We start from the raw sequence: 25,549 nt of genomic DNA on the forward strand, positions 1-25,549 counted from the left end.
AAATACACCCCGAAGTGGAAGACGCAAGCAGAGCGGGCTCTTGCCAAAGTCACAAGGATCCACACAAAATTCCTGTAGAATGTTCCTAATCCCCTCCTGCCCCCCACCCCCACGGTTCCTCTGTGACCTCTCACCCTGTGACTGCCCCTCCCTGACCCCCTCACATGGGGGCGTCGCCCGGGGTGAGCAGGGAGCCCCTGTGGCACAGGCATCGGCTGCGGCTGAGACTCACCACCCCGTAAGCAGGAATCCATCCTTTCCTGCCATGTTACCACTTTTCAACCACGTCGCACACTCCTGAGCCTGCTTTAAAAGAGGGCTGCGCGCCATGGACCCCCTCTCGGGGCCTGGAGCCCGTCAGGGAGCGTCACACTGCGCTTCCTTGAGCCTGAGCCGGGTGAGGAGGCGGGCGGGGTGTCTGCCCCCCACGAGTGGCCCCAGATCTGGGTTCTACTTCACAGGTCTCCTCACTCCCAGGCTGTCGCCGCCTCTCGCTCCTGACCACCCAGGAACGAGAAGCTGGGAGTCTTCAGGGCTCACCCTTTCTGTGTCTGCCCTCGGTGGCCTGGGAGCCCGAGAACACAAACACAGGGCCTTCACCCAAGAGGTCTGCTCACACGCACTCTGGGAGGACACTTTGTGGCCCGCTGCAGCTCCGGGGCTCAGTTCCTGCTCCCCACCTCGCTGAACTGCACCCCATTCCAGACACGCGAGGCCTCCTCTCACACCGACAGCCCACGTGGAGTCGAGCGCTGCCCCTCGCCAGCTGTGTGACCTTGAGCCAATTCGCTGACCTCCATGCCCTCAGTCTCCCAGCCTATACAGTGGGGTGACATCAGACTCCACTTCTCAAGGCTGACGTAATCAGTGGCCAGAAAACCCGGTGCTGTTGCCGTTACTCTCGTCACTACCACTGGGGCATAACCTAAGGAATGTGGGTTTAAGCCTCAGTGAGGCTTATTTAAAAACCCATTTAGCAGGTGTGGAGGGCTTTGTAATGATTCATTCCCCTAATAACAACTGAGGACTCATTTCTTCCACCAGCTCTGACCCCTGGCAGGTCACCGTGTCCTCATGTCCCAGCACCAAAGTGTGGGTAGGGTCCTCGGGAAATCCCGACAGACACATGGGAAGAGGAGAGATCACACGGGGCGGGTTTGTGAACAAGGTGCATAATTTTATTTATTTATTTTTTATCTTCACCCAAGGGTATTTTTCCATTTAGTTTCAGGTAGAGTAGAAAGGAAGGACAGAGAAACATTGACGCGAGAGGGACACCTCAACTGGTCACCTCCTGCACAACCCCAACCAGGGCTGGGGTCGAATTGCCCCAAGGTACGCACCCCTGACCAGACTCGAACCCAAGATTCACTAGTCCGCAGGCCAACACTCTAACCACTGAGCAAAACCAGCTAGGACTGCACAGACCATTTCAAAAGAGACTCTCTGTGCTGTGGAAAATAACTTGCATAAGAAGTTTCTTGGGGAAGCTAATGGGGCAGAAGTAAGAGGAGGGAGAGATGCTTAAAAGACAACTTTGAACTCCCAGGGAAGCACCTGGCTGTGCTAAACAAGGCTGACCCGTTCCAGGGGCCAGAAACCAGGTGCCTTTCGGAGCTGGGCGGCAGTCCAGGTGAGAGGCGAGGCAGGGATGTGGGCTGAGGGCCTGGAGGAGGGAGGGGTGGTGAGGTGAGGCCTGGCCCACCACAGTCCTGCCCTGGCCCCTGGGAGCTTTCCTCCCTGTGTCCGGGCCGGGTGAGGGGTTAATGCTATGGCCAGCAGGGAGGCCTGGCGGGCCGGCGGCTCACTTGCGGGGCTCAGTGGGGTGGGTGGCGTCGCTCGGCCAAGCCACCGCGGCCCAGCACCTCCCCACTGAACTGGTAGGTGAGCTTCTTCTTGACCTTCTTGACCTCGCCCGTCTTGCCATAGTTGCGCAGTGCACGGGCCATCTTCTGGTAGGTCATCTTCTTTCGGTTGCCCTTCTGGATGCCCCAGCGGTGTGCCAGCGCCTCCTTGTGCTTGGACGAGAACTGGAAGGTGCCCTTGTCCTTGTCCACCCACCAGATGCTGTCCTTCATGTCGCCACTGCGGAGCAGGTCGAGCAGGAACTGATACAGGCGGATCTTCTTCTTGCTGCCTGTGGGTGGGAGGTGGTCAGCGCCCCAGCACGGGGTCCCATGCCCACCACCCCAGATGGAAACCCTTGGGAGTTCTGTTTGGAGAAGGACGGTAATGGGGGAGGTCCACAGGGGAACCAGCTCCCCCACCTATGCTTGGGACACACACTCCCCTCATACTCACACACCCATCTACACAGATGCTCCCACAAAACACACGTGAACATACACATCGGCAAATGTTCACACACTCACAGTACACACGCACACTCAGCTCGGTGGTATGACTACTGCGTCAGTCAGCCTTGGTTGGGGTGGGCATGGGCACAAATATGGCCAGAGTCGGGGCTGAGGCTGGGCCCCTACCTGTCTCCCCGTGCAGGAGGCCTGGCCCCGGCTCCAGGCCATCGGCTTCCCCATCAGACACCTCCAGTGGGGGGCTCTGCCGCTCGCCCTCCTCCTCATCCGTGCTGGGCTGGGCCGGGGACAGGGAGGGGTACGGGAGGCACACGCGGGGCAGGTAGGAGACCTGGAGAGAGCGGAGGTCAGTGAGGGACGTTTGACGCGCGGGGCTGCAGGGCAGGGGTGACCGAGGGAGAGAGGAGGGAGGTCAGCAGGGCCGGAAGGGTGTGGAAGAAGGCTGAGGTCATTGGAGGTCAATCGGGTTACAGACAGGGTCACCACACAGGGTGCAGGCCATGAGGACAAGGGGCTGCTGAAACCCCACGAGGCTGGGCCCCTGGCTCAGGGCCGAGCGGCCGGGGAGGGGCTCAGCGGGCTCTTGCGCACGAAGGACTGTGTGGACCAGCGGTGGCCTGGGTGAGAAGGGGTGACGGGCCGCCGGGTGCAGTACCTGAGCGAATGGGTGACGAGTGAGTGACGGGCAGGGCAGGGAGGGTGGCAGAGGTCAGTGGGAGTCACTGACGGGGATTAGGGCTGGTGGGGCTGAGGAGGGTCATAAAGGGGTCGGTGGGGAGAGGGAGGAGCCAGTGAGGTCAGTGCAGGTCAGTGCTCAGTGACTTGGATGCCAGATGCATCAGGGCCAGTGACGGAGGGTTGCAGCCAGCGAGGGTCAGGAGGGCCCATAACAAGGCCGTTAGGGTCGGGTGGGTCAGTGTGTGGGGGGATTATCTGGGCCCTGTCCATCCTGGGGCGACAGGAGATAAGGGCGTGGGGTCACGAGGTCAGTCAGAGGGTCAGGAGGAGCCGTTGGGGCTTGGCCACCGTTGGCACTGGCACTGCAGGGCAGGAAGCCGGGTTGGGTAAGAGCCTGTGTCAGCTTCCTGTGAAGCCCGGGCCTCACCACAGGCCTCGGGCTCCCGCGGGCACACGCACCTGGTGGCTGAGGCCGGCGTGGGTGGGCGCCATGGGCGTGTCCAGCACGTGCATCTGCTCCAGCTCCATGTGGCGGTACAGCTGCTGCAGCTGCGGGGGCTGCACGCTCTGCAGCTCCGTGAAGTGGTTCTCGGCGAAGCTCTCGAACTCACTGTGGACGTGGTGCGGGTGGAAGTCCCAGTAGTGGTCTGCGGGCACAGCCAGGCAGCAGGGGTGAGCCGGGGTGGGCCCGGCAGGGACAGGTGACAACAATTTAAAAAATAACAATGGCAGGCCGGCCTGTCAGGGTAGCTCGGTTGGTTACGCCAAGATTGCGGGTTTGATCGCTGGCCAGGGCACATACGAGAGGGAACCAATGAATGCATCAATAAGTGGGACAGCAAATTGATGTCCCTCTCTCTCTTTCCCTTCCTGTCTCTCTGGGTGGTGTGCCTCAGTTGGTTGAGTGTTGACCCATATACCAAAAGGTCACCAGTTCCATTCCTGGGCACATGCCCAGGTTGTGGGTTCAGTCCCTGGTCGGGCTGCATGTGGGAGGCAACTGATCGATGTTTCTCTCTCACATAGATATTTCTCTCTCTCGCTCTTCCTTCCTCTCTCTCTAAAAAATAAATAAATTTTTAAAAACCTTTTTTTTTTTTTTTAATTAATCAATAAATTTTTTAAAAAAGAAAAGAATGCCAGGCCTTATGGGGCAATTACCACGGGCCAGGCTGGGCCACAAGTGGACATCAACCATCTAACCATCCAGCTCATTATTTACAATCCCCATTTTATAGGTGAGGACCCCGAGGCTGGTAGAGGCTACGCACACAGTTGCCCGTGGTCAAAGGCCTCAGCGGCGGCAGAGCCGGGACCCAGGCTGATGCCAAGTCTGCGTTCTCAACAGCGTTTCTACTCTGCCTCCCATGAGGCTGCGAGGACGCAGGCTTTTGAGCCAGAGTCTGAATCTTGATTCTGACATTTAATTCCTGTGTGACCTCAGGCATATGCATGGGCCTCTCTGGCCTCAGCTGACTCACCTGTAAAATGGGGATAATAGTTCTCAGGAGATTACCAAAGAGTTCACATTTGTAAAACTCCTAACCCCAGAGTAGGCTGGGAGTTAAGACCTCCCAGTTGTTCCTGAGCTGTCTGGCTGTCCACAGCCACATGTACATGGCCTTGTCACACAGCCAAGGTGTGTGACTGCAAAGTCACAGGGCTGACATTCCTCACACACCAGAGCTAGTCCAGGCGCATGGTGCTGCCCCTTCAAAGCGTGTCCTTGGGCGGCTGTATTTGTGTCAGTCAAGTTGCTAGGACCTGAGGCTTTCCTGGAAACTCCCCCATGGGTGCTTTCAGAGTCTGCGGTGGGGTGGATTCGAGTTTGGGAAACAGTCCCATGCGCTGGGAGCCCTGTCTTGGGTCTCTGGCAGGTCTTCAACATGGTTCCTCTGGGCACCTTTTCCAGGAACAAAAACTGCCACATGTCTGAGGACTTCCTGGATACAATTTGAGGTCCAGAAGAAGACGTGATGATAAAGTGACAAGAGGGATTCTCTCATGTGACCCAAAGACAGAGTGCGTGGGATGCTAGGCTGGGCAGCGTCTCTGGGACAAACACGAGGCCTTGCAGGAGGACCACCGCCAGCCTCGTGTGCGCATGTGTGTGTGTGTGTGTCTGTCTGCCTCGTTCTTTTTCCCACTCATACATCCCTCAGAAATGACATGTGTTTGGGGCTCTGTGGTAGCTTTGCCCTGTGGCCCTGTGCCTCTCATCCCCCACTCGAAAAGTCGGACACCACTGGGTAGTGACCAATGCCCCGTCCACATGTGAAATCATTTGACTCCGCAGTCCAGACCAGACTCCCACCTCTGTGGGCTGCATGGCATAGAGGAGAGAAATACACCCTGTGGGAGTCAGGCAGAGCTGGGTTCAAGTTCTGACTGCCCTTTACCGCTGTGTGGCATGGGCAGGTCACTGTGCTCCTCCGGGCTTCCGTCCCCTCACCCGTAAGACGGGGCTAATAATTACACCCATCTCCTAAGCCTGTTGTGAGGATCCAATGAACCTGCAAAGTGCTTTGACTAGAACCCGGCACAAAGTAAGACTCAATAAACATCTATTATTATTATTACTCTTATTACTAGCTTATTCTAAAGAGCCTGGATTAGCACTTGAGCAAAGGGCAGAAGCTTTAATATATATTTATTTCCTCTTCCTCCCCCTGCTCCCGTCACCTCAGTCAACGGCCCAGAGACACAGTGTAGAGGCCCGTGTCCCCCTCTCCCAGAGGCTGGAGCTGGGGCCCCGGCGTTGAACCGCGGTGGCCCTGACTGCTTTGATCCAGCTCCGTGGTCCCAGTGTCTGCACCCAGTAGGCACAACAAATATTTCCCGAATGAATCCTATTCTCTTAAGAACCTCCTCTGACTCTCCTCCACACAATTACCAAACCTGAAGGGAAAACAAAGCAGCACTTAACTTGTGTGTTCGTTTTGCCATGAGTTGGAGAGATCCAGAAACTCCTCACTTGCTGCGGGGGGGCTGCTCTGTCCTTTGGAGACAGGCCCTACGGGGGCTCTGGGATTTAGCGAGCACTTCCGGGTTCCTCTTTAGCTGTAAATCTACCCCCCACTCCTGGCCCTTCCCATTTCTGCTTTCCCCTGCCCACGCTGACGTGCCCACATCTCTGTAGAATGCCCCATTGATCCGGCCTACCAATCCCCCACCTTCACACCCATTCCACTTAGAGGCTGGGGGGACCCTGAGCACATGCAACTCTCCAGGTGTGGGTGAGGGCCCTGACTGCTCTTTCCTTCCTGTTCCCACCTCTGTTCTAGCTCCCTCGGAGACCCATGGGCTCACTCCGGTGGTCTCAGCCCGAGGCCAGCATTTCCCAAAGCGGGTCACAGTAGACCTGCATCAGAGCCCCTTGAGGAGCTGGAAAAGCCTGCAGGTTTGGGGCTCACGAGATGGTCACTATAGTATTATCCTCGTTTGTACATGAGGAAACTCTGACTCGAAGAGATTAAGTCCCATGTCCACAGGCAGTCATTGGTACAGTCAGGATCCAAACCTCCCTGTGCATGACTCCAGGGACTGAACCCTTACCACTCCACCATACCACCCCGGAGGAGCAAGCTGTTGCTGAAGCTTTAAGTAAGACCCGTGGTGACAGACTTTACTGACTGCTCTTACCCTTCTGCCTATCTACCATCATCCGCCCCTCCTCAGTCATCCGTCATCCAACCATTACCTGTCCATGATCCACCCATCCAACCCAACATCCACCCATCCAAACATCCATCCAGCCAGCAGTAACCCATTCATCTGAATCTCTCATTTCCTCCCTCTAAACCAACTCCCAATCTGAGACCAAAGTCCTATCCAGACATCCCTATTCTTACTCAGCTTTTTGGTGCCACTAATACCTGTATGTTACCAGGACAAAAATAAAATGAATTCTTTTTTTATCCTCACCTGAAGACATTTTTCCATTTTTTGTTCAGATAGAATGGAAGGAAGAGAGAGGAAGAGAAAGAGAGAGAGAAACATCGACATGAAAGGTACACATCAAGTGGCTGCCACCCGCACGACCCAACCAGGGCCGGGGACACACTGCAACCAAGGTACGTGCCCTTAGCGGGAACCGAACCCGCTCTCTCCAGACCGCAGGCCGATGCTCTAACCGCTGAGCCAAACTGGCCAGGGCTAAAATGAAATTTAAGACAACCTCCCACACACAAATTCAAGCCTCAAGTGTCATTTAGTTGACCTTATCTCCTCCAAGCAGAAACCCCAGCCTGAAGCCAGGGCTCCCCCAGGGGAGCAGAAGTAAGAACCAGACAGAGAAGGAGGATGAGGAATTAAGAAAGTAAGAGCTGAGAAGAAGAAACCTTCCGAGGAAATCACAGACCATTGGACGAGGGCCCCTCCAGGCCAGCCTCCTGCAGATTGTTCAGACGTGGAAACTGGGGCCCAGAGTGGAGAGCTGCAGGTCTCGTGGTCCCTGTTACTCTCTACATGGGATCTCAGTTATTAGGGCTTTAGTTATTTCTCTTGTTGCAAAGACACATCTGGCAGGACTTGAGTTGTATTTATTCCTCAGCCCCTAGCAATATGCCTGGAATATAAAAGGTGCTCATGGCCCTGGCCGGTTTGGCTCAGCGGTTAGAGCGTCGGCCTGCGGTCCAGAGAGACCCGGGTTCGGTTCCCGCTAAGGGCACGTACTTCCGTTGCAGTTTGTCCCCGACCCTGGTTGGTCGTGCAGACCCTGGTTGGTCGTGCAGACCCTGGTTGGTCGTGCAGTGGCAGCCACTCGATGTGTCCCTTTCACATCAATGTTTCTCTCTCTGTGTCTCTTCCTCTCTCTCCCTCCCACTCTATCTGTACAAAAAATGGAAAAATGTCCTCGGGTGAGGATAAATAAATAAATAAATAAATAAATAAATAAATAAATAAAAAATAAAAGGCGCTCATGCCCTGGCCAGTTTGGCTCAGCGGTTGAGCCTCAGCCTGCGAACCAGAGGGTCCCGGGTTCGGTTCCCGCTAAGAGCACATACCACCAAAAAAAAAAAATAGTAATAAATAAAAGGTGTCCATATATATTTATTGGATGGATAAGTCAGTGGGAGATAGATGGAGGGTTTGGTAGGTGGAGGAAAGGTGAATGAGTAGATGATAGGATTGATGTGTAAATAATTGGTTGATGGTTAGTGGTATGAAAGAATAAAAGAGTGTATGGAAAGATGTATGTATGGAGAGAAGGAGTCAGACTTTGGATCTCCTTTACCAATCCCGTTATAAACAGCAAGCCCTATCAAGCCCAGTAAAATAGCTATTATCCAAAAACAGAAAGTGACAAGTTGGTGAGGATATGGAGAAACTGGAACACTCATGCACTGCTGGTGAGAATATAGAATGGTGCAGCCACTATGGAAAACAGGATGGTGGTTTCTCAAAAAGTTAAAATGACCATAAATCCAGAAATTCCACTTCTGAGTGCATAGCCAAAGAGCTGGGAAGCACGAACTAGAAGAGATATCCGTATCCCATATTTACAGCAGCACGATTCATAACAGCTGAAAGCAACCCAGGTGTGCATTAGCAGGAATGAGTACACAAAATGTTGTAGAAACACACCACGGAATATCACTCAGCCCTAAAAAGGAAAGAAGTTCTGGCACAGGCTGCAACATGGATGAACCTTGAGGACATTACCTGAATGAAATAAGCCAGACCCAAACGGACAGGTACTGTATGATTTCACTCATATGTGGAACCTAATGTAGAGAAACAGAAAGTAGAATGGGGGGTGCCAAGGGCTGAGGTGAGGGAAGAGGGAGGTTTGTGTTTAGTGAGGACAGAGTTTCAGTCTTACAGGATGAAAGAGCTCTGGAGATAGGTGATGTCAATGATCACACAGCAGTGTGAGTAAATAAATGTACTTTCACCGCACTGGGCACTTAAAAATGGCTAAGATGGTAAATGTTCTAGTATGTGTATTTCACCACAAATTTTTTTTTTCTTTTTATCCTCACTTGAGGACATTTTTCCATTCTTTGTTCAGGTAGAGTGGGAGGGAGAGAGAGGAACAGAGAGAGAGAGAAACATCGATGTGAAAGGGACACATCGAGTAGCTGCCACCCGCACGACCAACCAGGGCCGGGGACAAACTGCAACCGAGGTAGGTGCCCTTGGTGGGAACCAAACCTGGGTCTCTCAGGACTGCAGGCCGACGCTCCAACCGCTGAGCCAAACCGGCCAGGGCTATTTCACCACAATTTTAAAATGATCATAACAAATAGCAAGTTTTATGAGCCCTGCCTTCAAAACTCTATCCTGAATTTCCGCTCCTTCCTGTCCCTATGCCCCCACCCTTGTCCAAGCCACCGTCATCTCTTTTTTTTTTTTTTTTATCCTCACCCGAGGACATTTTTCCATTTTTTGTTCAGGTAGAGTGGGAGGGAGAGAGAGGAACAGAGAGAGAGAGAGAGAGAAACATCGATGTGAAAGGAACACATCGAGTGGCTGCCACCCGCACAACCGGGGACAAACTGCAGCCGAGGTACGTGCCCTTAGCGGGAACCGAACCCGGGTCTCTCAGGACCGCAGGCCGACGCTCTAACCGCTGAGCCAAACTGGCCAGGGCCCACCGTCATCTCTTGCCTGGACCGTCCCAGTGGCTTCCTGCCTGTGCCGTCTCCCTGCCCCCACACAGCAGCCAAGACAATCCTCTAAATAGCTTATTCAGGGACCGAGTTCAGTGCTGGCTTGTAGATAATAACAAGAAAGTATTGATTCAATAAATGTTTTCTCTTTCTTTCTGGTCCGCGGGCTGATGCTCTAACCGCTGAGACGAACCAGCCAGGGCATAAATGTTTCCTTGCAAATAAATAAATTAATTAAATAATTGATTAATTAATTAATTAATTAAAAAAGCTTATTCAGTGGAGCTACTAGATATCGAGAGAAGATACTATAAACTTCCAGAGTCCAAACAAACAATAGATTACATTAAAAAAAGAGGACATCGCCTGGCTGGTGTGGCTCAGTGGGTTGAGCATTGTCCCATGGACTAAGAGGTCCGGTTCGATTCCCAGTCAGGGCACATGCCTGAGTTGCAGCTTGATCCCTATTAGGGGCGTGCAGGAGGCAGGTGACCGATGTTTCTCTCTCACATCATGTTTGTCTCTCTCTCTCCCTTCCTCTCTCTCTAAAAAATTATATATATATATATATATATATATATATATATATATATATATATATATATATATAAAAGAGGACGTGGAAAGGCATCAGACTTCCTAAGAAAACCACTGGTAACCAGAAGATAGTAGAGAAATGCTTTTAATTTCTAAGGGGAAAACTGGTTTTTAATCCAGATTTCTACACACAGCCAAGCTGCTACTAATCAAGTGAGAGCTAAGATTAAAGACAGGAGGTAAAACAAACAACCACAAAACCTTATCCCCCACCCTTTCTTAGGAAACTACTGATAAGAATAACAAATCCTTATAGTATCACATTCACAGTTCTAAGCATTTTTCATACAGTAACTCCATCTTCACACAGTCCTGTGAAGTATAAGAAAGTTGAGGTACAGAGAGGTGACGTACCCTGCCCATGGCCACCCCAGGTAGTAATGGAAAGGAGGGGTGTGCCCCCAGCACCCTGGTTCCAGAATGAGGGCTCTTCTCTCCTTGCTACACTACCCCCCAGAAATGCGGGTACGAGAACGCACAAATAAGATACACCATGCGGCTCAGCTGTAACAGTCACATGGTCATAATAATGGAAAATTCAGATACTGACTTAACAAAAGTTACTGTACAGAGCAAGACAAATACTGCATGATCTCACTTATACGTGGAATCTTAAAAAAAACACTCATAGAAACACACCAGATTTGGGGTTCCCAGAGGTGGGGGTGGGTGAGGTGGTGCGGGAATTGGCTGAAGATGGTCAAAGACACACATTTCCAGTTATAAGATCAGTAAGTCCTGGGGGTGTAATGTACAGCATGACGACTATAGTTAGCACTGCTGTACGGCATGTTCAAAAGTTGCTAAGAGAGTAGATCTAAAAGTTCTCATCACAAGGAAGGCATTTTTTTTTTTTATAACTATATGAAGTGATGGATGTTAACATGTGGTAATCATTTCACTGTGTGTGTGCGTGTGGGGGGGTGGTCATTATGCTGTATACCTTAAATGTATACAGTGTTATATATCAATTAATTAATAAAACTAGAAAAAAAGAAAAAAGTTACTATATAATTATCTTAGTGTGTGGAGAAGTGTCTGTCTGTGAATGACTAGAAAGCTGACTTCTCATCTTTCATGGCACAAGTGAGAGATACTGTTCCAAATTTAAAAATCAAGCCAGATGCATCTCCACCTAACACATAGCAGGTGCTCAATAATTGTCTGGAAATGAATAAAGGAATATTGTTCTAAGTCTCTAGTTCATGCATACATTTACATGGCACTGTAATATACTGGAAAAATATTTTAAATCTATCTCTCATGTGCTATGTATGTCATGAAGAAATGCCTGTAAGTTTAAGTAAAAAACAGCAAATAACAAGCAGCATGATAGCACAATTCCATTTTTGAATGCATAGACTGTGTATGTGTGTACGCAAATACTTACAAACAACACAGCATCAAATGTGTAGAATAAAATGTGAGGACAGGCTGAGGTGCTCTCAGTGTGGAGTGAGGTTGGGAAGAAGGAAATATTTTACTTGACATGCTGTTATGTCTTTTAGATTTCTGCAATGAGTATTTGTTATTTTAATAATTAAACATTTTTCATTTATTTAAATTTTCACCAAACACACAGAGAAGGTTATTCTGATCATGTCGTTTTCCTGCTCAAAACCTCCAATGGCTTCTATTGTTTGTGTTCAAACAACAGACTCCCATCATGGCCTCCAGGCCCTGTGTGGTCTGCCCCCTGCAGGCCCCCTGGCTTCATTTTGTCTCCCCCCCCCACCCCATGTTCTCCGCCACTCTGTCCCTCTGCCTAGGACGCCCTGCCCACGCCTGCCTTGGCATGCACGCGCCTTCTCTTCACTCAGACGCCCACTCAACTGCCACCTCCTCAGAGGCTTCCCGACCACCCCCACCAAAGTAGCCCCCCACACACACGCCGCAGTGCACTGCTCTGCTTTTCAAAGAACTTAGGATTACAAGCCTGCTCCTCGCTGGTTTACTGTCTCTCTCCCTCACTGGAAAATAGCTCCAGGGAGGAGTGGCCTCGTCTGTGTTGCTCACCTTGGTGCCTCCAGTGCCCAGGACAGTGCCTGGGTTGGACAATAGGTGTTGGGTGGATGTGTGGCTGGCTGGCTGGCTGGCTGACCTGCCCCAGAGCCCTCTGAGCCTCTCTCGCTCTCCAGCTGCCTGGGGCGTGCAGCGAAGTTACCATCCCGTGTCCTGAACGTTTACTGGGCCTGGTACTCAGTGCACCAGCTCATACATTACCTGCATCATCTCATTTAATCGTCACAACTCTACACGGTATTTTCATGTCCTCGGTTTTATAGGTGAGGAACAGGCTCAGAGAGATTAAGTCACTTTTTCCAAGGTCCCATCACAGTGATGGAACCGGTAGACCAAGTCCCGTCCCGGTGCCTTTTCACTAAACCTCACTGCCTGGAACATAGACCAAGAACATGCAGGAACTGGGGGAAGGATGTGGGGGTGTCTCTTGAACCTTCAGACAATACTTCCAACAGGTGTCAGAAGGGCCAGCTCAGATGCCTAGAGGAATAGGGGCTGGGGCACATGAGGACCCTGGAGGAGTCTCTGAAGAAGACACTGGGCCTTCATGACCCAAACGGGGTGCTCAGGCATCCAATCAGGAGTCATTTCTAGAGCCCCACCCAGATATAGGAGATCTGTCTGAGTACTGGGCCAGGAAAGAAAGGGCTCTCTCTAGAGTACTCCCTCCATCAGCCAGCCCCAGGCCTAGCTCATTTCTAACTATATGAACAGCGCCTCCATATTACATATTACAGGAGGGAAAACTGAGGCTTCATCAGACCCAAAGGAAATGCACCCAAACCCAGTGAAACTGAGCCGGGGTCGGGCTCCAGGCGAAAGGATCCCTTATGCTAGAAGCAGTCCCAGACCGCCCTGAGCTTGTCTGGACACGTCTCGTCCTGCTGCCTGGAGCCACCAGGGGGCGCCAATCCTCAAGCCCAGAGGGACCTTCTCAGGTCCTGACAGCGAGCTGTGTGTGCTTGTCTCTCTGACTCATGGAGACCTAAGCTGGCTGGGGGCGCAGGGGATCGAGCTGATGAGGGAGACTTTCTCTCTAAATTGTCTGGCTTTTCCAGAGAGAAGATGCATTTCTTGTAGAATTATAAGTAAGTTTAAATGAAGAAAAAGAGGATATTTTAAAGCCTTTGGAGCCCTGGTTTTCTGAAAGAAGCCTGTGCGCCCCCTGCCATGACCTGGAGGTACATCCACCACCTCCTCCCAAGACATGGCTTCCAGGCGTGGTCTTTATCATAGTTGCCAGGTGTGAGCTCCAGGTGAGGCTGTTCATGCGGTTTGGCATCAGCTATGAGAGCCCAAGGTGAGGACTCGCTGCACGAGGCACCCCTGGGTGTGGCTGCCAGGTTGAGATGCCATAGCTGTGCCTGAGAACGGAGCTACAGGTGTGACTGGCCCCCAGGTGTGGCCTTCGAGTGTGAAACCCTGTTCAGCTGGCACACCCCGTGTGCCTGTCCCTCTGGGGCTGCAGACACCCTAGTGTCTGGCCTGCCCAGGTCTCAGAACCCCAGTGAGAACCCATTAACTAGGCTACCTCACCTTTATTTCAGGGGTGTCCCCATCAATATGCCAAGATCCACTCGCAGCCCACTGCTCAGGTCCCCGACATCTAATGCTTCTCCATCCGCCTCTGAATTTGTCCTAGGACCGAGGCTCGGCCTTTGGGTGGACACACACGCCTACACAGAAGGATTGCCTAGCCCGGGCTCCATTCTCCTCCCCAGCCCAGCGAATGGGGGGCTTCAGCCTCCGCTAAATAAGGGGACCCTCAGAGCCACCTGTGGTCCAACAACAATTGTCAAATTGGGGGTCATTGTGCCCCCCAGGGACCATTCCACAGTGGCATCCAGTGGGAGAAGGAACCACTGACACCCCACAATGGACAGGACAGGCTCACAACACAGAATCATCTGGTCCAAGGGCCAACGGAGGTTGAGAAGCACTGGCTACACACAGCAGGGAGCCGGCCTGTACCGACAGGAGTTCAGGGCAAAGGTGACAAGAACAGAGGAGGAAGGAGAGATTGGGGCGAGGGGAGAGCGGAAAGCATTGGACCTGGAGCAGACAGACCGGATCCCCTGACCAGCGGTGCCCACATCACTTAGCTCCCTAAGCTAGTTTCCTCATTTGTGAAAAGACTGCAATTGGACAAGAAGATAAAGGTGGAAGAGGCTACCCCCTTTCTCGCCTTGGCGCACCAAAGATGCTCAGTAAATGGAGACTGGGGTGTGGGGGTGGGGGAGGGTGGGGGTTTAGGGACTAGCTTGATCCAAGTCTCAGAATTCCAGAGAAGCCCTGGAAACCACGTCTTCTTTTCTCTCTCCAGGCTCCAGGAGTCACTCGGGTGCCCAGGGCAGGCTGGGGAAGTGGGGCGGGGAGGGCGTACTCACCACTGTGGCTTTCTCCATCACTGCTGAGATAGGGGTAATATTCATGCGTTTGGCGTTGGTACAGGTCTGTGTCATAGGGAACCAGGTCTTCCGATGGCTGCTGAGAGAGCAGGGCGTCAGGACCTGGACTGTGGCGGGGACACCCCAGCCAGGTTGCAGCCCCTCGTATGTTGGGACCACACTGCCCTCCCAGAACAAGCGGCAGCATCAGGCCTCTGTCTGCTTGGGACCCGGAGAGGCCACAGAGTGGGAGTGGGGACCCGGAGAGCAGGGCCTTGGCTCCAGCAGAAACAGGTGACAGGGGCCCTGGAGGTCAGAGGTCAAAGAGGACCAGGGCTGAGGGGAGAGCACTGCCCCCCATCCTCTTCACAGGCAGGCGCTGCACACTCACGTTCACACCTTGTGGCCGCCCCGGTCACACACTCGCCCTCACACTCACACGGATGCACCCATAGCTGCACAATGTACACGTACTCCCCATGACACACCCCACTCTCCCACATAGCAACTCGTCCACAGGGCCCCTCACACTCACCTCACACGCACTTTGAAGGTCACGCACACGTGTGGCCACACTCACCCTGTAGGCCCACACGGTCACCCGGATTCATACACATAGCCACACACTTGCCTTCACGCACACTGAACTCACCTTCGTGCCTATATCCTTCCACAGTCACTCACATTCCACTTGCACACTCGTCCTCGCAGCACACACACGTGTCCTCCTGCCGTGGTCTCCAGCCCCCACCCGATGCCCCATTCTCTCTCACAGCCTGTGCCTGGCCCTAGGCATGCTCAGGTGACATGGTGACAGTGGCTGCTCACTCATGGATTTCACAGCTCTCACTCCGGGAGGCTTTGGGGGCCATGGGGGGCCAGAGCCTTGAACCTCACAGGCCCCTCATCCATCCTCCTCCTGACACCCTCACTGGGATCCTCCCTTTCCTCCTCCCCTCACCTCTCCTTCCTCCCCTTTCCCTCCTCCCTTCCCCTCCCCCTCCCCCTTCCCCCCCTCCTTTGCCCCTCCCCCTTCCTCCCCCTCCTCCCTGTCACTCACTGGCACAGGCACAGGCACAGGGACATGCATACACATAGTCTTCCCAGCAGTCACCAGGCCACTCCCCACCCCAAAGTGTGTGCCCAAGGATTGCACAACAGTTACTCTGGCCCTCAGGGCTTGGGTTGGGGGCCAGGGCTGCCTTGGGAGCCCACCTCCCCTCCAAGTAGCCCCTGGGCTGGGAGAGGGGCTGAAGAGCTTGGTTTGGGAGCCCAAGATGTGCCTCCGGCCCCTCTCCATCTGGAGTGTAGGGATTGGAGGTCAAGGGTCAGAGCAGGGTGTCTATGGCTTTCTTGAGACAGAGTTGGCTTTTCCAGGGACCACCTCCATCACCCCCTGCCTGCACCCTGCTTCTTGGTCCTCGGTGGGGGAAGGGTGGGCCAGGGCCAGGTGGAGGGTGGAGGGTGGGCTAGCTGGTTCGGGCTGTGGGCTGTGGCCGAGCGAGCAGACAGCGAGCCCAGCACTGGGTTTGCAGGCAGGGCCGCCTGGCAGTGGAGTGTCGGGGCTGTGGTGCCTCCCTGGGGCTCAGGGGTGGGTGGCTGGGGTAGGCAGGGGCAGGGAGCTGCCTCTGGGCCTGGAGAGCTGAGTCAGGTGGGCAGGCCTTGCCAAGCCCTTCCCAGCTCCACCAGAGCTCCCCAGCCTCCTGCGGGCATGCGGAGGGAGTGAGAACAAGGAAAGAGATCCTTCCAGAGGGGCCCAAGTCCGGCACCTGCCTACGGCTGCAGTTGCCCCAGAGCAGGAGCAGTCGGGTCTGCCCCAGCCTGAGCCCTGTCCTCCGGTCCCTGGTCCTGCTTCTCCACCTCCAGTCTCAGCCCCTGTCCCAGCCTAGCCCTGCCATAACTCCAGGTCCTACCCCAGCCTCAGTCTCGGCCCAGGAAGTCTCCAACCCCAGCCCCCGCCCTCTTTTCCCTAATCCCCAGCCCTAGCCCCAACCCTAACTGCAGCCCTAGTCTCTGCCCCACCTCTGGTGCCTGCCCCTGCCCCTGCCCCTGCCCCTGCCCTAGCCTCTTGGGGACCTGTGGGCCCTAAGCCCAGACCCTTGGGTCAACAGCCATGTCCTCTGTGCCAGGCTCCATGCTGGGCTCTGGGGACCCAGACTTGCAGCAGCCTGTCTCCAGGAGCGCCCAGGCCAAGGGCCTAGACGGCTGGCCCGCTGCCTCCTGCTCTCAAGGCTTTACTGTCCTAGGGACCAGCTTCCCCTTAGGCTAGTCTCCCCATCTCCTCCTCTACGGCCTCTCTGTCGCTGCCCTCCCCATTCTCGGCCCAGTACCCTGCCCCGCAGCTCAAACCTACCACCCAAGCCCCATCTATAAATAACTGTTCAGGCCCCACCGATCACAGCCCCACCATGGGCCCGGCCCTCAGCCCGCCAGGGCATGCTCCGAGGACCCAATGGCCCCCTCGCTGGGTCTCAGGCCCCGAGCTCCAGGGAGGAAACACCAACTTCCCACTGATAGCCAGCCAGGAGGGCAGCCGGTGGGCTGGCGGTGGGCTGGCGGGCTGGCGGGCAGGCAGCGGACGTCTGAGGGCCACAGGTTGGGCTGGTGGGGGAGTCTCAGTACTCACAGGGGGGACGAGGGGAAACCCTTCCATTTTGCACGCCTGTAACATCCAGCCGAGCTGCAAGCCAGTCAGGTCTTCTGTCTCGGTGGGGGCCAGTGCGGAGCCCCTTGGGATGGGAAGCCCCGTCAGGGGCTGGACTGACTCCGCGGGCGCAGGGCTCAGGCCTGCCCCCCGAGCCACAGGAGCCCTTCGTGAGCCCCCTCCCTTGACATCGCAGGGCCAGCGCAAGTTCCTGATTTTATCGAAGGGCCTGCCACTGGAAGATAGTCCCCTTGGGGTGACATCACCGCCCCAGCCCGTTTGCATAAATCTCTTGCGCTACAGGAAGTCTCTGGCCGCTGGGGCAGGTGGTGCTCCAGGGGCTGGCCTGGGAGGCTGTGGGGGCCAGGCCCCCTGCCCAGAGGAAGCTGGGACTGTGAGGGGTGGCCTTGGGGGCTGGGGTGGGGAGGGAGAGTAGGAGGGAGGAAGGCTAGCTCTACCGCAGGGAAGCCTTTGCTGCTCGGGGCTGCCCTGAGGCTCTAACCCCCACTCCACAATGCTTACTCCTCTTGAGACCCCCATGTGGCCAACAGTCACTTCCCTGGGGTCAGAGATGAGAGGGGTGGTTTCTTGGGACCTCCACTTTCTAGGGTCAACCTGGCTGGCTAAGGCCTCTGATCCTGCAGATGCCAGACCTGGCTCTTGCTAGGCCTGGGGTCCCCAAGCCCTAGGTTCCACCCAGCCTGGGGCTGGGTTCCAGGGTCCTTGGCACAGTGTGCTTTTCGCCTTCCCCACCGCAGTCCCACAGGCTTTCCTTCCACCCAAGGAGGGTCCTGAGTTCTTCCACCACCCCTCCCGGTGTCCTGAATGTCACCTCTTCTTCCAAATCCCTGCAGGCTCTAACCCCAGCCCAGATTTCTGCTTCCTCACCCCTTTCCAATGCCTGAATATCAATCTAATCTTTCTAGTTTACTAACCTGTCTTGTCTGTCCATTCATTCATCTGTTTTTCCATCCATTTGTTTATCTATTTGTCCATCCACCCATTTATCCATCGAGTCAGAGCCATGCATTCATTTACCTATTAGTTTATCCAACTGTTCATTCATTCATTCATTCATTCATTCATTCATTCATCTGTTAGTCCATTCATCCATTCACCCATCTATTTATCTACTTGTCCATCTAGCCATCTATATGTTCATAAATCAGCCCATTCATGTTATTAATCCATCAGTCTATATTTCCTTTGTTTATCTACTGTATATCCAGCTATCAATCCATTCATCTCCCCACCCATTCATTCATCTATCTAATCATCCATTCACTTACCTATCTACCCATCCATCCATCCACCCATGTGTTCATCAGTTCATCCATCCATCCACTCACTCATTCTTTAATCTGTGCATCCTACCAATATTGAGTTCCAGGCTCTATGCTGAGTGCTTGGAAAATAGAAAAGTATTGGACAAGATCCCTGCCTTTAGAGAGTTCCTGGATCTAGTCTGGAGGGCAGAGGAATGAATGAGGACATGTTTTTTTTGTTTTCTAATTCTTTTTCTTTATTGATTTTAGAGAGAGAGATAAAAACATCAATGAGAGAGAACATCGATTGGCAGCCTCCTGCATGCCCCCACCCCCCCGGGATTTGGTCCACAACCTGGGCATGTGCCCTGACCAGGAATCAAACCGGCAACCTCTTGGTGCATGGGTCGATGCTCAACCACTGAGCCACACCAGTCGGGCTAGACATGCTTTGATCCATCGATCTCTGGTGAGTCCACTCTGCTGGGGAAGAACTTCTTGAGCATTTAACTTCCTCCCCTGTGTAGTGCAACCCTTTGCTGTATAGCCCCTTCCCAGTAAGACTAGCCTACCTCCTTCCTGTCAGTGGAACCCCAGGTCCCCAGTGTTTCTTCACTGGCAATAAAGATCAGGGATCCCCAGGTCTGGGTTCGCCATTGGATCACTTCCATCTTCACAGATTTTTTAAAATATATTTTTATTGATTTTTAGAAAGAGAGAAGAGAGAGGGAGAGAGAGAGAGAAACATCGAAGTGAGAAAGAACCATTGATCAGCTGCCTCCTGCACACCCCCTACTGGGGATCGAGCTCACAACCCAGGCAGGTGCCCTGACCGGGAATCGAACCGGTAACTTCTTGGTGCATGGGTCAACGCTCAACCACTGAGCCACACCGGCCAGGTTTCATTGATTTCTTGCATCCACATTTGGGACTTTCCAAAAGGTCCAGGTCACAAGTCCCCAAGACACCCTAGGAACCTGACCCAGGCCCCTGCCCAAAAGGAGGGGAGAAGCAGGCTGACTTGGCCTCAGTTCCATCCCTGCTCTCAACTTCCCTGTTGAGAAGGCAGAGTCCCCGTTAACTGGATGTGTGTAAAGGTGGGCCTACTCCATGATGGACCATCAACCAGGTCCTGCTTGATGTCTTCATTCATTCATTATTGTCTTGGTTTGTTTTGTTTCATGTTTATTTATCTACTAACTCATTCATTTAATTACAAACTTTTTATTGAGGGTATTCCATGTGCTGGGCACAAACATGAATGAGGCCTGCCCTGGGCCTCCAGGAGCTCGTAGGCCTACAGAGATAACAGAAATGTAAACACATAGTATAGTTCTTTGGGGAGGTGGGGGCACAAGAGAGAGGTGCTAGGTACATTGAGGAACAATTAGTTTGGTCAGGACCACGGGTAGGGAAGTATGCAAGGGAAAGGGCATTGTCTGGCTGAGCAAAGGCAAAGTGGTGGAAAAGAACAAGGGAACAGTGAGCCTCCGTGCTTGTAGCTAGAAGCAAGACGGGACAAGAACCTGTCCTGGAGTGTCAAGCCAAGGAGGCTGGGTTGCATCCAGGAGCCTCTGCTGGTTGTTGGCAGGGAGTGTGGTGCTCCCATGCTGTGGGTCTAAGCCTCAGGAGACCGAAGGAGAAGAAAGAGATTCCATTGTCCCAGGTCTGGCCAAACCCAGGAACTCTGAATAAGGAAGCTCCCCAAAAGATCCACAGCCCAAATCTCTGGAAATGGGCAGAATGGCTCTCACTTTCTGTGCAACGCGAGCATCCCTGTCTGTTCACACACCAGCAAGCCCTCCCCATCCTTTCCCCCACTCTCCCTCCCTGCAAAGGGCACCAGAGGCCTCTTCCCAACACCTCACATACCCAGGGACCTGCTGTCATTCAAAGCCTTCGGAATAGTAGGACTCAGATTCTAAGCAATTTCAAACAGAGCAGGAAGGGTCGGATCATCACAACCCCAGAGCTACCAGCTCCTTGAAAGGAGGGAAATTATTTTCTGAGTGCCCAGCACTGTGCTGGCTGCTTCTATCCTTGGTGATCTCACATAACCAAGATAATCACCTCTTACGCTGAGGCCCAAGTGGTCAGTGACTTGCCCAGGGTCACCCAACTTGTGTGGAGAGCTGGGGCATGAAACCCGCCTTCCGGAACTCAAGGAGAAGCTGGGTCCTAAAGGGTGGGGGAGGAAGGGGGAAGATTCAAAGCCAAGCACGGGGAGAGCAAGGGCAGAGAGGAGAAAAGGCAGCAAGGATCAGAAACAAGTAAAGGGAAAGAGAAACAAAAAGGAGAAAGTGTCCAGGGAGGGAAGTGAGGCAGCAAAGAGAGAACAGGGTGTGGATGGCAGAAAAGGGGGACAAAGGACTGTGGAGAGAGACGATGGGACAGCAGTGGAACCCTGGCCTCCTTCTCCTGCAGTGGAGGAAATGGGGCCCAGAGAGGGTCCCCACCTTGCTGAGGGTTTCCAGGTGCCTCAGGCCTGGGTGGTGACTCTCATTCTTACCGGCAAGCAATTCTTTTGAACCCAAACATCTTGGGGTTCTGGAGAATGAGAGGCCAAAATAAATGTCTGTAATTGTGTTGTTTTTTGAATAGATAATATATGCACATGACACAAAACTCAAAAGGTGCAGAAAGGGAAACAGCTGCCCAGTCCCCTCCCACAGGCCCCCGCCCCTACCTGATTCCCGAGTGTTTTGCTAGAGGTGGTGTAAGCACACATAAGCACAGAGGCCGATGTGTTCTCTTGTTCCTTTTATCTAAAAGGCAGCATAAAAACACATTGTACTGTGCTCTTTTCCCTCTAAAGCCATTCCAGGCCCCTGCATCTCGAGCTGTGCTGTTCTTTTAAATGAATGTAGAGTATTCCGCTGTTTGGATGGACTAGCTTTTAAATCGTGAGAGACCTCATTTATATTAAAGAGTGCACAAAATATTTACATACAGCTTAAAGAATAATCATAAAGCTAACACGTATGTAACCACCATCCAGGGCAAGAAATAGAACATTTCCAGCCTTCTAGAAGCATCCTCGAAATGACCCCGCCCTCTCTCTAGAAGTAACACCATCCTAATGTTTTCAGTATTTCCTTGTTTTTCTTTTTCTTTTTTCCTTTATTGGTTTTAGAGAGAGGAAGGGAGAGGGAGAGAGAGATAGAAACATCGATGAGAGAGAACATTGACTGGCCGCCTCCTGCATGCCCCCCACTAGGAATTTGGCCCACAACCTGGGCATGTGTCCTGACCAGGAATTGAACCGGCGACCCCTTGGTGCACGGGTTGATGCTCAACCACTGAGCCACACCAGCTGGACCCTTGTTTTTCTTTATAGTTTTACCACTTATGTAAATATCCTTAACACATAGTTTAGTTTTTATTTTAACAGGTTTTAATTTTCATATAAAGAGAATCATATTATACATATTTGGGGGGGTTCTGCTCCTTTTTCCACCAGGCGGTTGCACATAGCTGTATAATATTCCAATCGGTAAACATTTACTTAACCAGTCTCAATGGATGGATATTCAGGTTGTTCCCAGTCTTGCCATTACAAATACTACTACAATGGATAAAACACATAGGCAAGTGTAAATTACACATAAGATAAATTTCCAAAAGTTGAAATGCTGGGTCAAAGGGCAAGGCTTTTTTTTTTTTTTTTTTTTTTTTAGCAGAAAAGTTAGAGAGTAGTGTCCACTGGAATAGTCATCGGGGAAGAAGACTAGGACTGAATGTTGTTTCCTGGGCTGATAGACCATAGTGCTGATTCGGGTGGTGGTTTTCATGCTTTTACATTTGTTTGTCTATAGAGGAGCACCTTCAACAGTGAAGAACAAAATATGTTTTTCTGTCTTCAATGAAAACAATATAGGAGAAAGATCAACTTCTGTGGAAGTAAATGTTTTAAGGGAAACTAAAATTATTTAAATTCTCCTTTTTCTGTATTTAACTTTTCAGGGCTAATCTTGGTGGTCAAGAAATCGGTACTGAAAAGAAAATCACTACAACCAAATACAGGCCGAGGCAAAATCCCGTGTGCACCTCCCTGTAGACAGTCATCCGTGGTATCAGCAATTACTTAAATAGAAATAGAAAGCCCTTAAATTATAAGTAATATTGAAAATGACATATCTACCTTAACTTATTGGAATGGAGATCATTTATTGAGATTTTGTAATATAAGTGCACAAGGATTTTTGACTCACCTCTTTTCATGTCAAAGGAGATGTATTTTCTTAATTGATTTTAGAGGATGGGAGAGAGAGAGACAGTGATGTGAGGGAGAAACATCGATCGGTTGCCTCCCGTAGGCGCACTGACCGGGAATCGAACCCACAACCTTTTGGTGTATGAGACGATGCTCCAACGAACTGAGCCACACCGGCCGGGGTGAGATGTATTTTTTTTATTGAGATATAATTGACACATAATATTGTATTAGTACTGCCTTTTAAATTTTGAGACAGATGATGGTAGATAGATAATAGATAGATAGATGATAGAGATATTGTCACACTGTCCTTGACAAAAGTTGTACCCACTTATCCTCCTACCAACAGCACATGACGGTGCTTTTTCGCCACCCCTCCAGACAAGTGGGCAGGCCTGGGTGATGGGGAGCCAGCTGCACAGTGCTTCGCCCCCACTGGGCTGGGTGCTGATGGGGGTGGGCTGGGTGCTATTGCAATCACAAGGTAGGCAGGCAACAGGAAGCGTGGGTGCTGTGTCCTCAAAGCTGAGTCCACAGAGGGGACACAGCCCCTGAATTTGCAGACCCTTCGACCTCAATCCAAAAGAGCTCTGCTATGAGGGGACAAAGCCCCCTCCTCCTTTCCTAGCAACTGGTCCCCATGGGGAGCGACAGGCTTCAGACCGCGAGCTGGGAAAGTTGACAAACAGAGCTGAACCCATGTACAGAAATGGCCGTCTTGCAACTTCCTCTCATGGTTGAGACACTGGGAGAGGCTCCTGGGGCCCCAGCCTAGGTCACCTGGGCCCCTCAGAGCTCCCTGAGCGCTGGTCAGAGCACCTGCTGCCTCTTGGTGCATTAGGACATCCAACAAATGGTTACCCAGGCCCCCCAGGGCCAGGTGACCCAAAAAGGCAAAGATCCTGGCCCTGGGGCTGATCTGGAGCAGGGGACAGGGCGGTGAGCACAGCAGACACGACTGTTCACTGCACATTAGAAAGTGGTGAGGGGATCCCGGCAGGGCGGGTGGGGCGCGCACTGTGCTGAACAGGGCAGGCAGGCCTCGCTGAGCTGAGAGGTGACAAACCCCGGAGCCAGTGCCAGAGCAAGCCAAGCAGGAATGGGGGTGGGGGCCTCCAGGCAGGGGGAGCAGCCAGTGCCAACGCCAGGCAGGGCCATGAACCAGGACAGCGAGGGGCGTGAGAGGTGCGGGAGAGGTGAGGAGCAGCGCCAGCTCGGGCCCCGGGGATGCTGTGTGGAGCTGGGGGTTGACTCCAGAGCAGGGTGATGCACTGTCATCCCCATGGTACCAGGAGGAAACCGAGGCTCAGAAGTGGCCCACGACTTGCACAGTGTGGCTCAGGGGAAGCTTAAACCCAGGTCTGCCTGAGAGCCTGGCTCACGTCCCCGAGTGTTCACGACGTGCTGTGGCCGGGACAAAGGTGAGGGGGAAGGGGCCAGCTTCTGTAGAGTCCCCACTGTCTACCTGCAGTGTCTCATTCCACCCTCACCGACCCCACGAGGCAGCATTTTATTATCAGCGCCAGTCAGCAGATGAGGCTCAGGGTGGTGAGGGATGTGCCCGAGAACACAGCTGGTGAGCAGAGTGAAGGGCACACTCTGAAGGCCCTGGGGCCTGCACTGCCACGCTGTCCCTGTCTCGCCTCTCCCATGGCTATTTCCCTACTGGAAAATCTTCCCTGGCTCTCACTTGTCCACAGGCCAAGGTGCAACCCTCTGAGGCCTGTGCTGGAGCCCCCAACACCCAGAGTCTTCTGGCCAGCCTTGCCACCCTCCCCCACCCCCACCCCCAGCCAGAAGATACTTCTCACCATTCCCAGAACCTCTTTCTCAATCTTCCACGACCTTTGCTCACAGGCCACCCCTTCAACACCCTGAGGCCTCTGTCTCTCAAGGGCTCTCCTCCTCCAGGCTGCCCTCCAGACACCTTCTTCCCCATTTACCTCCCTCTCCCCAGCCCCCCTGAGTGTCTCCTCCCATCTGTGCCAACTCCTGTCCCTGTTCCCAGTCTCAGCCACAGAAGGCACAGGTCCCAGAGCAGGCCAGCCTCCGCCGGGCCCTGAATCACGGCCATCTCACCACACCCTGTCTCCTGCTGACCAGGCCTTACAGACAGGAGCTCACCTCCTGGCCACATCACTCAGCCTCCGGTACCTCAAACCCACCGCCACCCACAGCGACTTCCTTCTGCTCACCACGGGCAGCACCCCCAAGCTGCTGGCTCACTGAAGACAGGAGCTGCTTCCCCTCAGGCCCCCTCATTCGTGGAACCCCTGACACCATCCTCTCCTCTCTGGGTACCCCTGATCCCAGACTGGAAGTGCGGCCTCTGAGCAGGTTCCTTCCCCTCCCAAAGCTCAGAGGACTCATGTCTACAGAGAGCTCAGTAAGACCTACCTCCCAGCACTGTTCAGAGGACTGAAAAAGATGGCCAGCCTTTACCTGGTATACAGTAGGGGTTCAGTTAGTGCATGTTTCTCTCATTGGCCTCCACAAATGCTTACTGAACCTTGATGTGAATCCTGTCCCCGCCCTCTGTTTGCTGAGGGCAAGTCACTTCTCAGGGCCTAGGTCCTCAGGTGTGAAATGGGAGTGATAATAGGATGCTTCCCACAGGACTGTGAGAATTAGGTGAGACAGCGCTGTGATGGTCCCGTGTGAGGTGCTTGCCCAGCGCCCCCCAGGAGGGAGGAAGACCGGACTGTCCCCGAGGCTCAGGATTGCTGCAGCTCTCAGAGCCCCCACCCCCAGGCCTCTCCAGTCTCCTTGGAAAAACTGAGAACTGCAGGGGTGGGGGTGCTGGCGGAGGAG

The 25,549-nt window shown here is 53.1% G+C and overlaps 1 protein-coding gene across 2 annotated transcripts; it reads right to left on the reverse strand.

The window, feature by feature from the left end:
- Positions 1-613: 613 nt before the first annotated feature.
- On the reverse strand, positions 614-17,584 carry SPI1 (Spi-1 proto-oncogene). 2 transcript variants are annotated; one of them, XM_036258834.1, is made up of 5 exons: positions 17,240-17,584; positions 14,614-14,710; positions 3,453-3,640; positions 2,484-2,646; positions 614-2,137 (listed from the first exon to the last, which is right to left on the reverse strand). In XM_036258834.1, exons 1-5 carry the CDS (start codon positions 17,540-17,542, stop codon positions 1,818-1,820), a joined length of 1,071 nt encoding a protein of 356 aa, XP_036114727.1. In that variant the 5' UTR covers positions 17,543-17,584; the 3' UTR covers positions 614-1,817. The 2 variants fall into 2 exon arrangements, with proteins under 2 accessions (XP_036114727.1, XP_036114726.1); XM_036258833.1 differs by having other exon boundaries at positions 14,614-14,713.
- Positions 17,585-25,549: the final 7,965 nt, after the last annotated feature.

The sequence above is a fragment of the Molossus molossus genome, unplaced genomic scaffold, assembly GCF_014108415.1.
Source record: "Molossus molossus isolate mMolMol1 unplaced genomic scaffold, mMolMol1.p scaffold_m16_p_13, whole genome shotgun sequence".
NCBI classification, from domain to species: Eukaryota; Metazoa; Chordata; class Mammalia; order Chiroptera; family Molossidae; genus Molossus; species Molossus molossus.

What these genes read in the sequence shown, in the direction of transcription:
- SPI1 (XM_036258833.1), bottom strand. Translation starts at nt 17,542, where the DNA reads ATGCAAACGGGCTGGGGCGGTGATGTCACCCCAAGGGGACTATCTTCC. An exon ending in TGATGGAGAAAGCCACAGTG is followed by an intron (nt 3,641 to 14,613) that starts GTGAGTACGCCC and finishes CTGTGCCCGCAG; the next exon opens with ACCACTACTGGGACTTCCAC. An exon ending in CCTCCTGCACGGGGAGACAG is followed by an intron (nt 2,138 to 2,483) that starts GTAGGGGCCCAG and finishes TCCCACCCACAG; the next exon opens with GCAGCAAGAAGAAGATCCGC.